Source organism: Leuciscus leuciscus, assembly GCF_965113295.1.
Source record: "Leuciscus leuciscus genome assembly, chromosome: 9".
In the NCBI taxonomy this organism is placed as follows: domain Eukaryota; kingdom Metazoa; phylum Chordata; class Actinopteri; order Cypriniformes; family Leuciscidae; genus Leuciscus; species Leuciscus leuciscus.
The window spans coordinates 8,188,284-8,202,230 of record NC_138733.1 but is presented as its reverse complement, the minus strand read 5'-3'; the positions used below and the strand labels follow the sequence as shown (position 1 = coordinate 8,202,230).

At 43.4% G+C, this 13,947-nt stretch overlaps 2 protein-coding genes and 1 long non-coding RNA gene across 5 annotated transcripts in view; 2 read left to right on the top strand and 1 right to left on the bottom strand.

Annotated features, from left to right (window-relative positions):
• The window catches only part of LOC309506480, a 352,573-nt gene that overhangs the window by 14,978 nt on the left and 323,648 nt on the right, over positions 1-13,947 (bottom strand). The gene's annotated exons all lie outside the window — the stretch shown is intronic.
• LOC309506326 (uncharacterized protein) overlaps positions 1-13,947 on the top strand; it is a 231,390-nt gene that overhangs the window by 199,342 nt on the left and 18,101 nt on the right. The window contains exon 1 of the mRNA XM_082180172.1: positions 432-537. The gene's annotated coding sequence lies outside the window, so the exon portion shown is untranslated. Of the gene's footprint in view, positions 538-13,947 lie in introns of the transcript that reaches the window.
• LOC309506335 (uncharacterized protein) overlaps positions 1-13,947 on the top strand; it is a 30,940-nt gene that overhangs the window by 9,557 nt on the left and 7,436 nt on the right. Inside the window, exons 1-4 of one of the 3 annotated variants that reach the window (XM_082180197.1) lie at positions 185-401; positions 2,005-2,056; positions 3,342-3,590; positions 3,828-7,357. The exons of 1 other annotated variant lie outside the window; for it this stretch is intronic. In XM_082180197.1, coding sequence (XP_082036323.1) covers positions 3,536-3,590; positions 3,828-4,861 — 1,089 coding nt within the window. In that variant the 5' untranslated portion in view covers positions 185-401; positions 2,005-2,056; positions 3,342-3,535 and the 3' untranslated portion in view covers positions 4,862-7,357. Of the gene's footprint in view, positions 1-184; positions 402-2,004; positions 2,057-3,341; positions 3,591-3,827; positions 7,358-13,947 lie in introns of those variants that run through there. One more of the 3 variants, XM_082180198.1, reaches the window with a different exon arrangement.

The following is a 13,947-nucleotide window of genomic DNA, read 5'->3' as shown; positions in this document are numbered from 1 at the left end:
AATTACATGTAGAAAAGCAATACTGTAACTGTATATATATAATATTGTGCATTATTCATTATTATAATAGTGGATTTGGTTCACAACAGAGCAGAGATTTGATTTACTGAATGCGTCCCCTTTAAGAAAAATGACACCGCGCGCACTGAGCATGCGCAGAAGAGAGACGTGCGAGAGCCTCTATGGTTTTGTTTTCTTTCTTCTCTCTTTTTATTGTTGTTGTCTCCTTTGACGCTAAAATGAATGCAACAGTCGAACACGTAAAACGAGAGAAGTGCGAGAGACGAGACGAGCGCTGAAAACTTTCACCAGTTGAAGCTGAAAGTGACGCTGTTAACGATCGTGAATGAAGGACAAATGTGGAATATTTTCTCCGGATGTCGTATATTTCCAGTCTGCAGGTCAGATATGTTATATTTATCATGCAAGAATTAATGTTTGTGTTGCCTAAATGTACATTGTTTGTAGTGTAACGTACAGATAATTAAATCATTAGTTTGATCAGCCTCTATTCAGTCTGTACTCTGTATGATTTCAGTTAAATTTGTTAGATTCCTGTTTAATTCATATATGAATAAAAAAAATTCACATGTGACTTGTTTCATCCTTATAAAATCTGGAGTCACATAAAAATGAACAACCTTCATATAGAGCTGTTTAAAATGCTACTATAACCATATCAAAATGATCTATATTTCTTAAAGGGGTCATAGACTGAGAATTCAAATGTTCCTTGATCCTTTGACAGTTAAGAGTTCGTTATACTATAAAAATACCCTGCAAGTTTCAAAACTCAAAACTTTCTTGTTATTCCAAAAACTGCTTTTATTAAAACCAAAGCCAGCAAATGGCAGGATATAAAAAGTGGAGACGTGTGATGTCACAGGGCAGCTTTGGCCCCGCCCACTGGAGCGTTATGTCGCTTTTCCACTGCATGGTACAGTACGGCTTGGTTCGGTACAGCATGCTTTGGCGCTTTTCCACTCCATGGTACGGTACGGCTCGGTTCGGTACGGCTCACTTATGGCGCATTTCCACTGCATGGTACGGTACGGTACGGCTCGCTTTGGCTCGCTTTAAATTGTACCACCTCTGTTGAGGTTCCAAGCGTACCGTACAGATACTAAAATGTGACGTGAAAACACTGCAGATCACTGATTGGTCAGACAGAATTTGCGACATGAGACACTAAACCCACTAGATTTAAATAGCCAGTAGACAACAGCCAACGCTGTAGCACCTGTTTTTTGAAAAAACTTTAAAAAAAGAAATGGTTGAATCATGGTCAGTGGACGAGGTGCAGACGTTCCTCTCATTTGCCGAGGAGCGGAGTAGAGGCGGCTACTATAACGATCAGTCCCACCCACTTTGAAGCGGTACTAACTGCAGTGGAAAAGCAACAGAGCTAAAGCAAACCGAACCGTGCCTTACCAAGTCGAGTCGTACCACACAGTGGAAAAGCGAGCCGAACCGTTCCGCGCCGAGTCGAACTGTACAGAGCCGAATCCAAGCCATACCATGCAGTGGAAAAGCGCCATTAGTGAACAGTGACATGAGAGCGAGAAAAGAGAGATACAGGATCAGAATCAGAATCAGAATCAGAAAGAGCTTTATTGCCAAGTATGCTTGCGCATACGAGGAATTTGTCTTGGTGACAGTAGCTTCCAGTACACATACAATACAAAGTGACAAGACAAGTGACAAGTAACAGGTATAAATAAAAAAAAAATAAAAAAAATAGAAAAAATAAAATAAAAAGATTATAAATTATAAATATATATAAAGTTATAAGGTGCTATAATGAAATGTCTGAGGGAAGTATTGCACATGTTTGTTCCACAGTAGGGGAACATTTAAGTGTTCATGAGGTAAATACCATTACCTTCCAAATGATCCTAATGCTAGGATAGGGTTTTTTTTTTACCCCAACAATGTCTCAGCAGTGCATTATTTGTTTGTATTCGGTGTATTTCAGTGTGGATTATTTGGTAATTTTCGGCACAGACTTTGCAAACAGACTTTTACGATATGGATCTGCCAGCTTCGCCACAAACATGTAAGCAGTCATGTTTATTCTAATGCCTTGATTTCTGATAAGTGATTTCAGACAGATTATCTCTCAAAATATCATTCAATACCGTTTATGCATCAGTAAATCAAGCCAGTGACTAAACAATCAACTTCACATCGTTTCTCTTAGTAGGATGAAAATAATCGTATTTAAACTGTAATTAAATTAAATAAAGAAAGTGATCAAAGAACCCTCCCTTTCCAATTGCCCAAGCTGTCAATCAAACAGCGCAAGTTTATCTGGACACTTGCCAAAACTCGTTGAAATCAATCATCACAAAATCATGACGCTGTTACAATGTACAGTACAACGAAGCTCTTACTGTATTTACATCGTGTTTGCATTGTTATTTGGTGAAAGCCAGATGTGTAAAGTCCAGGTTCAGAAAGTAAAAGTCCTCCTCTGTAGCTATTGTTCCAAACACCTGGATTTGCTAATTAGAACCGTTTTTTAGAGAGAGTTCCACATGTAATACTAGCTATTTCAAATGCAAACATGTCAGCCAATCACAGCAGTGGGCATTTAAACTGAAGTGTCAGCAGACACGCCCCTTAAAACAGAGCGTTCAAATCAGAGGCTAAAATCAGGCTTGGAAAAATGCCTTTTATTTATAAATTATGGCAATTTTTGATGTTAAAACCATACTAACATTATAAGGGCACCACAGGAAACATTATAAAATACTAAAATAATCCAGTCTATGACCCCTTTAAATCAAGCACATATGGTCATTTAATTTAAGAAGTGTAATTATTAATGTATTTCAGAATAAACTCAGTAACCTTGAATTTGGCAGATCTGGTGTCCCTCACAACAATTCACCAATTAAGAAAGCTTTAGTTCAACCGATAATTGCAATATATGATAAATGAAATTAAATAATGAGTAATATAATTATCATAAATTATTCTGAAAAAACACTTAAATTATCATAATATTGTGTAGTACTTGTTATCCACATTTTGATGGTCAAATGTTAGATTATTTCCTTTTGTGCATCATTCTCAGTCCCTTAATCGATGGTTGATTTCTGTCGTCTTATGTTATATTTCTGATTAGTTTAGATATTAATTGAATAATATAACCTGTGCCACGTTTCATCCTTATTATATCCTGGGTAACTTAAAAATTATCAACCTACAGTTGTTTTATATGCTACTAAAATGTAACCATCAAAATCCTCTATATTTGAACTACCTTAAAGACACCATATGTGTTTACTGTTCAGTAATCCAATATAAATTCAGTCATTTATCTTTGATTTTTCTAGATCTGGTCCTGTGGGCGTCAGGATCACACAGTGATCACAGTTCACACCTGCAGTGAAGCCCCTCACACAACAATTCACCAATAAATACTGGGAATATTCCCATCATCCTACAAGAGAAGGACAAACTCCAGGAGTAGCAGCTGAAATCTGTGTGACTGTTAAAGGTGGAGTTTATTAAAGAGGAGATTGAAGACATGAGTGATCCAGAACCATCCAGAATAAAACATGAAGATACTGAGGAACAAATAGGTTGGTGTCCATTCTTGATTCTTCATTGTTGACTGCTTTAGTAGCTCTGAAATATGGATGACAAATGATAGAAAAATGCATGTAAATTATCATAACCCAGTTTTAATCGCAATAACAAGTGAATGACAGAACCAAACTTTCAAAGATAGGTGTCTTGTTTTCTGCTTGCTAAGTGTTTTTTATTTTCAGATTTAACCTCATTGAACTGATTCTAACTGATTTATACATTTATTTTAGACCAGATGGAAGTGAAGGAGAAAAGACAGAATCTAAATGATGTAAAGAAACACTGCGACTTCAAAACTCAAGGAACAAAAGTCAAAAAGCTGCACTCCTGCTCTCAGTGTGGAAAGAGTTTCCAAAATAATGGAGACCTTATAAAACACGAAAGAATTCATACGGGAGAGAAACCGTATACATGCACTCAGTGTGGAAAGAGTTTCAGACAAAAAGGAAGCCTTAAGACACACATGAAAATTCACACTGGAGAGAAACTGTATACATGCCCTCATTGTGGAAAGAGTTTTTCTCAAGCATCAAATCTCAGTGTTCATCTGCACATTCACTCTGGAGAAAAACCATTTAACTGTGATCAGTGTGGTAAAGGTTTTAATTCGTCATCAAATCTTTCGCAACACCTGATAGTTCATTCAGATGAGAAGCCTTATGTGTGTTCTCTCTGTGGAAAGAATTTTTCACGACTGAACAGTTTTAAACTGCACCAGAAAACACATGATGAAGTGAAAGATCATGTGTGCTTTGACTGTGGGAAGAGCTTTGCATTATCTAGTCATCTGAAACAGCACCAAAGAATTCATACTGGGGAAAAACCTTACAAGTGCTCATCTTGTGACAAGAGTTTTGCTCGGTCTGGATACCTGAAACTACACGAGCGAGTTCATTCTGGAGAGAAGCCGTACCAGTGCACTCAGTGTGAGAAGAGTTTCAAAGATGCAAAAAGTTTAAAAGATCATCTGCGTGTTCACTCTGGGGAAAAGCCATTTAACTGTGATCAGTGTGGAGCAAAGTTTATTTTGTCAAAACATCTGAAAAGTCACTTGATAGTTCATTCAGATGAGAGGCCTTATGCGTGTTCTCTCTGTGAAAAGAGTTTTTCACGGCTGAAAGGTTTTAAACTGCACCAGAAAACACATAATGGAGTGAAAGATCATGTGTGCTTTAAATGTGGGAAGAGCTTTACTAGAGCTGACCATCTGAAACGGCACCAAAGAATTCATACTGGAGAAAGTATGAAAAGAGAAATATTGTAAAAAGAGTTTCGCTCTGTCTGGAACCCTGAAAGCACACAAGCGAATTCATACTGGAGAAAAGCCATAATACTGTACTCAGTGTGAGAAGAGTTTTAAACGTTTATCAACCTTCACCCTCATATGAACAAATATTTTTCGTTATGAAAATCGTTTTCATGTCAAATATATTAAAGTAAACTTAGATAAAATATGGAGTTTTTCATAAAAGCACTATATCATCTAGATTAATTTGGTGAAAAGATTGGTTAACTAGAAAGACTTAAAGGGTTAGTTCACCCAAAAATGAATTCTGTCATTAATTACTCAACCTCATGACATTCCAAACCTGTAAGATTTTCGTTCATCTTCAAAACACAAATGAAGATCTTTTTGATGAAAGCCTAATTTGAGCCTCAGCTCTGCCTTTGATACTGTCTCCCATGAACGATTAATTTCTCGCCTTTCGGATGTGGGTATTTCTGGTGCTGCTCTTTCTTGGTTCTCTTCCTATCTCTCTGACAGACAATTTTACATTTCAGTACAAGATTTTCGCTCACTTACTGTCCCCATGAAGCAAGGTGTCCCCCAGGGATCCGTTCTCGGGCCATTATTATTCATAATACCTCTTTGTCAGATCTTTCAATGTCATGGTTTTAATTATCATGTTTACGCTGATGACATCCAATTATATACCATCTGTACACCTGCTCTATCTATCACAACCAAAAAAATCTCTGCTTGTGTGCATGAAATAAAAGATTGGCTTCATTCAGATTTTCTAAAACTTAACATGGACAAAACTGAGATTATTTTTACTGGACCTCCGTCACTCACTAGCAAAATTCCTACCAGTTTCACCTGTGAGATTTGCTGGCTCTCACATCAAACCATCTAGTACTGTTAAAAATCTTGATGTAATCTTTGACTCATCTCTCTCTTTCCAGGCTCATATTAATTCTATCACCAAATCAGCATTCTTTCATCTACGTCACATCGCCCAGCTCTGTCCCTTCATCAGTATCAAAGACGCTGAAACTGTCATCCATGCATTTGTAACATCATGTCTTGATTCCTGTAATGCTCTTTTCATTGGTCTATCTGCTAGCTCCATTTCCAGATTGCAAAACATTCAAAACTCCGCTGCTAGAATACTTACCCACACCAAGCGTTCTGCTCATATCACCCCAATTTTGTACGATCTTCACTGGCTTCCAGTGGCTTATCGTATTAAATTCAAAATCATCCTGCTCTCTTTTAAATCTCTGCACAGCTTGGCTCCCCCGTATCTTTATACCCTGCTCCACTCCTACTCCCCGACTCGCTCTTTACGATCCTCTGACTCTAGCCTTCTCGTTGTCCCTCGGCATCGCCTAGCTTCAATGGGGGGAAGATCATTCACTGTTGTTGCACCCAAACTATAGAACTCTCTCCCCCGATCACTCTGTTGTGTTAATACTATTTCTGAATTTAAAACTATGCTCAAATCTCACTTATTTTCTGAATATTACCATTCTTAAGTTGTATTACATTTCGTTTGTCTGATTGTATTCTGCTGTATGCTGCCCTGTCTACATAATTCTCCTTTACTGTACTTTTACTCTCATCTACCTACTGTTGTTTTGTTTGTTATCATTGTCCTTTGCCATTATATTTGTTTGTTCATTGTAAAGCGTCCTTGAGCCCTGAAAAGGTGCTATATAAATAAAAATTATTATTATTATTATAATTAGCCAACACCATTGCTTTTAAGTGGAAAATCTGGAATCCCTTGTCTCTTTAGTATATCTATATCCTTTTGAGTGATTTACATTACAATTAAGTTATTAATGAATGATCAATATTTTTCATCAATATTATATGAGTGTGATTATCAAAAATATTCTTTAAACGTCTACGTCTGTATGAAATATCTGAGAGGTGCAGTGCTTGCTCATTTAGCCTGGCTTCCAGAAATAAATTATGGACTAATTTGTCAATACATGCATCTGCTTTTCTAGGGTACCCTGACAGCTATGGTCACAGGGGTCGCTGAAATCTTTAGTTTGAGTGACCATTTCTTAGTTAAAGCCTTTACTTTACAGTTAGATATAAAGTGTCCTCTCCTTGAGAGAAAGAACATGTTATCTTGATGTTTTGTGAAGAGTCTCCTGTTTATAGTTCGAGCCCGACCAAATCCAACCTTGAAGAAGCTGTGTGTGTGTGTGTGTGTTAGTATTCTTGGTTACAGTAGGGTGACCATACGTCCTCTTTTTTCCTGGACATCTCCTCTTTTTGGACCTACAAAAATGCGTCCGGCCGGGATTTCTAGATCGCCCAAAATGTCCAGGATTCGGCTGTTGCTTTCCACAGTCGCTGTTTTTGCATTACTTTAGGTCCTGCCTTCTTGCACGCCACCATTGGTCAGTCGGTCATGTACGTAACACAAACATTGGTCAAACTACATCTTGATCTTTACCCTCAGCACCATGGCAACAGCAGCCAAGAGGCAGAGCAGCGCTTGCTTGTCAACAGTGGCACTTGCACAGCGTAAAAAAACAACAACTGTAAATTCACAGATGATTTATAGAGAAAATTCAGGTGTTTTCGTCTCGGTCGGGAACCATGTGATCCAGAATGCATGACCTGCCAAGCTGGCACGTAGCCTACGTGTCAGTGTCAAATAAAGGTGCTAGCGACCTAGAAGCCCACATAAGGAAAGTGTACAAGAGAACATCAGGACTGAAATTATTTTTTACTGAAATAGTGTAGTAGATTTTTTATTTTATTTTAACCTATGGCCATGAATATAAGCAGTGTCATGTAAAAGGTGTTAAAAGCTAAACTATTTTTTATTTGTTTGCTATTATTCTATTGATGCGGGCCAAAAGTTGAATGGAAAGGATGTTTTACTTTATGTATTAAATAACATAGTTACAAGGTTGTGAATGCTAATGTCAAGTATTTTGTTGATGCATTCTTTAATTGACTGCACTCTTGACTCCTGGTCTTCATTCATCATATCTGGTTCTGTGTCTTTAACTGTATAATCCCCTTACAGTAATCTAGCAGTTTTATAAAGCTTTTTACATTGGATGCCATTTAAAACACGGTGAGTCTATTCTTCACTGCCTCGCTTTCATTCCTGTCATGGCGCTGCTCTGAATACGGTCTAGTTCCCTGTTTTCACCTCATTAATTATGGTGAGGTCATTAGTGTCAACAGGTTGAGGCAATCGCCATTATGCTATTATTATGGAGAAAACTGATCCTAGACCAGCAGTTATGAGCAGCTTTTCTCTCTAAAAGCAATCAAAACCTTCAGCAAGCAGTGGTTTGAGTGAGAACTCTTGTCCAGCCTTACACACACACACCTCCTATGATTATTTATCTTAGTGTTTTGTTCTTATTCTGTTCACTGGCTACTTTATTTATAAATGGATTTTGTTGTTTTCATGAAACTGTTGGCTGACAATAAATCACATTTAACATAAGGGAGATATGTAGAAAAACAATACTGTAACTGTAATTGAGTGAAGGTGAATATACTGTTGAATCCATATATATATATATATATATATATATATATACATATATATATATATATATATATACACATATTATTATTATTATTATTGTGCATTATTAATTATTATAATAGTGGAGTTGGTCCATAACAGAGCGGAGATGTGATTTACTGAATGCGGCCCCTTTAAGAAAAATGACACCGCGTCCCTGAGCATGTGCAGAAGAGAGAAGTGGGAGAGCCTCTCTATAGTTTTGTTTTCTCTCTTCTCTCTTTTTCTTTTTGTTGTCTCTTTTGACGCTAAAATGAATGTAACAGTCGAACACATGAAAAGAGAGAAGCGCGAGAGACGAGACGAGCTGAAACTTTCACCAGTTGAAGCTGAAAGTGACGCTGTTAACGATCGTGAATGAAGGACAAATGTGGAATATTTTCTCCGGATGTCGTATATTTCCAGACTTCAGGTCAGATATGTTATATGTATCATGTAAGAATTGATGTCTGTGTTGCCTAAATGTAGGCTACATTGTTCTTGTAACGTACAGATAACTCACTCAGAGTTTCACGCTGATCATGTGTTTCACGTGACCAGATCAAATAACACAACACAGAGAGAGCCGGGGTAAAAACGTACTCGGTTACTAACGTAACCTCGGTTCTCTCTAGAGAGGAAACGAGTACTGCGTAATATCTTACGCTAGGGGAAATCTCTTTTCCGCGAGATACTGAAGCCAAAAAATTATCCTTAATTTTGAAATAATGTAAAACGCGTTGCGGCAGCATGCAGACATAGGCGAGACAGCTCGCGCGCCTATTGGCTGCCCTGCGGCAACTGCAGCAGCCTATCGATAAGGCCCTATCGTGACGTCATCACCAATGGGGGCGCTTCGCGCCCCATACGTCACGTCCCGCCGAAACGGGCGTGGCCTGGGGCTATAAATATAGCATCGAAAGGCTAGCTTACCGGTTTTTCATCGCCGGAGCGAACCGGAGCGTGCGCAGGCACGGCAAGATACGCAGTACTCGTTTCCTCTCTAGAGAGAACCGAGGTTACGTTAGTAACCGAGTACGTTCTCTTACGAGAGGTACTCTCGTACTGCGTAATATCTTACGCTAGGGGAAACAGTGTAAAACGCCGTGCATGCTATGATCCAGCACCAAAGTCCCAAGGGCAGGTGCCCGGGCTCATGTAGTACATGATCATAAGTGACTCACAGAGAGCCCAGGAAGAGTGGCTAGAATAGCATCATTCCTGTAATGCAGCATCCTATAAGAACAGTTATAGTGATGGTATTTACTCAGTCAGGGCGACCCCGGCCTGGACTGATGAATATAGTGGGTCTTACACATTGCCCATAGAGCTGCGCGATCTAAACGAGCGTTGCTCGCGCTATTTTGGTATTCTGGGCCGGACGTACTCGGGGCAGACAGTACCGATTTCTAGACTGAAAGCAGCTTAGCTTGCAGAGTGGGAACCTCTAGGTTATAAAACCTTATAAATGTAGACGGGGAGGCCCAGCCTGCCGCCATACAGATATCTTGCAAGGCAATCCCACTAGACCAAGCCCACGACGAGGCCACGCCTCTCGTGGAGTGCGCTCTGACACCCAATGGGCACTGCAAGCCCTTAGAGGTGTAAGCCAGCGCTATAGCATCGACTATCCATCTGGATAGGCTCTGTTTCGAAACGGCGAGTCCCTTAGAACGTCCGTAGAGTGAAACAAAGAGCTGCTCCGTCTGTCTGAAAACAGACGTGCGGGACACATAAGCCCTTAGCGCCCTGACTGGGCAAAGGAAGCTGGCGTCCTTCTCCTCGTTAGAGACCGGCAGGGCAGACAGGGAAATTACCTGGGCCCTGAACGGTGTATTGAGGGATTTTGGGACGTACCCGTGCCTTGGTTTGAGTATGACTTTCGAGTCATTTGGCCCAAACTCCATACACGTCGCGCTCACTGAGAGCGCTTGTAAGTCCCCTATGCGCTTCACTGAAGCGAGAGCCAGAAGAAACACCGTTTTGAAAGACAAGTGTTTGATATCTACTGACTGGATAGGCTCAAATGGGGCACCCTTCATGGCCTCCAAGACCGTAGAAAGGTCCCATATGGGGACTGAGGGAGGTCTGGGAGGATTTAACCTCTTAGCTCCTCTAAGGAACCGAATGACCAGATCGTTCCTTCCTAGTGACTGACCAAGCGTTGGTTTGGAAAACGCTGCTATAGCCGCCACATAGACTTTGAGCGTGGATGGGGCTCTGCCTTCATCCAGTAGCTCTTGTAGGAAGGAGAGAACCTCCGTCACTCCACAGTCCAGGGGTGAAAAGCCGCGTGCTGTGCACCAGCTGGAGAACACTGACCATTTTGAGGAATAGAGCCGTCTCGTAGAGGGAGCTCTAGCCTGCATGATCGTGTTTAACACTCCCTCTGGGATATCAGAGGGTACCCGTTGATGGCCCACGCATGTAGGGACCAAAGCTCCGGGCGAGGATGCCAGATCGAGCCCCTGGCTTGAGAGAGGAGGTCCCTCCTCACTGGTATTGGCCATGGGGCAGTGCTCGTCAGCTGCATAAGAACTGGGAACCAAGCCTGGTTCTTCCAGAACGGAGCAACCAGTAACACTGAGCATCTGCTTTCCCTGATCCGCTCTAATACCTGAGGTATGAGCGTGATGGGGGGAAAGGCATAGAGCGGGCAGCGGGGCCAGACGTGGGCCAGCGCATCCCTGCTCTTTGAGTAAAATTCCGGGCAGTGAGCGTTTTCTTGAGACGCAAACAGGTCTATCTTTGCTCTGCCGAATGTCTGCCACAGCAGTTGGACTGTCTGCGGATGCAGTGACCATTCTCCTGCTGGAACATTGTTCCTGGACAGTCTGTCTGGTCCCACATTCAGGTGGCCAGGCACATGCGCTGCTCTGAGCGAGCGCAAATTGTGCTGAGCCCATACCAGGAGGCGTTTCGCTAACCTGTATAGGTTTCGGGATGTGATGCCTCCCTGGCGATTTATGTAGGCTACCACTGACATGTTGTCCGAGCGGACCAAGACGTGGTGTCCTGCTATTTGGGGACGAAAGCGCCTCAGCGCGTTGTCGACTGCCATCATTTCCAGGCAGTTTATGTGCAGAAGCTTTTCCCGTTCTGACCACTGGCCAAAAAACGGTCTGCCCTCGAGCAGTGCTCCCCATCCCGAGGTGGAGGCGTCCGTGGACACCACCTTCACACTCGAGGAAGTCCCCAGGCTTACACCTGACTGGTACCAGTCGGTCGCTCTCCAGGGTATCAGTGCTGAGACGCATTCCTGATCGACCTTGAGACGAAAGAGACCTGAAGTCCATGCTCGACGCGGTACTTGCGCTTGTAGCCAGAACTGCAGTGGGCGCATGCGAAGCAGACCCAGCTGGAGAACTGTGGATGCTGCTGCCATGAGACCGAGCATCCTTTGAAACTTCTTTAGCGGGACTATAGTGCCGCGGCGGAAGGTTTCTGTCATGCGCTGAATAGTCAATCTGCGCTGTAGCGATATTTGAGCTGTCATTGACAGCGAGTCCAGTTCTGTGCCCAGGAAAGATATTCTCTGACTGGGAGACAGTGAACTTTTCGCCCAGTTGACTTTGAGACCCAGATTCTCGAGATGTTCGAGTAAAATGGTTCTGTGTTCTATGAGCTCCGTATGTGACTGAGCTAGAACCAGCCAATCGTCCAAGTAGTTCAAAACTCGCATTCCCCGAAGTTTCAGGGGAGCGAGGGCTGCGTCCATGCACTTCGTGAATGTACGGGGTGCTAGGGACAGGCCAAACGGTAGGACTGTGTATTGATAAGCCTGGCCCTCGAAGGCGAATCTCAAAAATCGCCTGTGACGTGACGCTATTTGTATTTGGAAATACGCGTCTTTCAGATCTATTGACACAAACCAGTCCCCGTGGCGAATTTGCGCGAGGATTTTCTTGGTTGTGAGCATTCTGAACCTGCGTTTTGACAGCGCTACGTTCAGTTGTCTTAGATCTAGAATGGGTCTGAGACCCCCGTCTTTTTTCGGAACCAGAAAATATCTGCTGTATAGCCCCCCTTCGCTCTGAGCTTGAGATAAAGGCTCTATTGCCCCTTTGCTCAACAGCTTCGCAATTTCGGTACGAAGTACACTTGCTACTTCCTTTTCTACCGTGGTTTCGACTCGCACCGCACAACGGCGGGGACGTCGAGCGAACTGTAGCGAATAGCCTCTTTTTATAATGTTCAGCACCCATTCTGATACACCGGGAAGCTTTGCCCACGCATGTGCGTGCATAGCTAAGGGTTGAATGAGATTGGAGCTCTGGTCGTGACATAGTGGCGACCGGGGAGCTTCGGTATGCTGTATTATAGACACCGCATTTGCAGCGCTCGAGGCGGGGAGTGTTTTGATCACAGCGGGCGGTTCGCCCGCGCTCGGCTCTCTCACGGCAGGTAGCTGAGAGACGGCGAGCGTGGGGGAAACCGAGGGATTCGTCATGTCTGTGAGTGAATGTGGGCGCAGGACAGCGGGCACATTTGCACTGAAAACACCATCGACCTGAGTCGGTTGTATGTGTGTTGGTTTCGTTTTTACAGAAACCAAGAGACATGCAGCGTGTAGTGTTTGTGGGCACTGGGACGTGGGCACGTTCACTACATTCTGTGCGCAATCGACATGAGTCGATTTTATGTGCGCGAGCCCTGTGGGGCGGGCTGTGTCTGTGTGTAGGAATGGGCACTGGGCAGTGGGCATTTTTACTACACTCATAACACCGTCGGCCGTGGCCGGAATACCAGAAAATACGCTCTTTACAGGATTTATCTGGGTCGCCGTGAAAACGGCGTTTGTGTACAGGCAAGCGGGTAATGCAACCGACTTGTTTACTGCAGAGTACACTGGAACAGTCGCATGTAATGGAACTGGACGAGCGGGAAGTTTTGGTGGAAACCCGGCCGCAGCGGGGCTTGAACACCGTCGTTTTCCTAAGCTGGCTAGGAAGACTTTGAGGCCTCGGGCTTCATCTCAACCTTCGGCCGAGTCCCACGCTGTGGGGGGCGGCGGCCGGCAGAGCGAGAGCGTGGTCTCTGGTCCCGGGCCTGTCGACGCTGTGAAGCGGCGGCGGGGGGCGGTGGCTGCGAGCTGCGAGCAGACGGCTGTTTAGAGCGGCCTGATGCGGAGCTAGAGCGCTTTGGCAAAAAGTGCTTCATGGCCTGCGACGTCTTTTGTACCTCAGCGAATCTGTCCGCGAAATCTTTGACGGACGATCCAAAGAGGCCAGTAGCAGAAACGGGGGCGTCGAGGAACACAGAGCGCTCCGAGTCCGGCATTTCTGAAAGCGTCAGCCAGAGGTGTCTCTCAGCAACGGTGAGAGAGGCCATGTTCCGCCCTATGGCCTGTGCAGCGGATTTCGTAGCGCGGAGTGCGAGGTCCGTAGCGCTCCTTAAATCCGCCACGTTGATTGCTTCCGTGCCTTCCTCGTCCAGCTTTCGGAGAAGGTTAGCTTGGAAGATCTGGAGAGTGGCCATAGTGTGTAGCGCTGATGCAGCCTGCCCAGCGGCGGTGTAAGCGCGACTGTGCAGGGTGGAAGTAGCGCGGCAGGCTTTTGAAGGTAGCGCCGTCTTA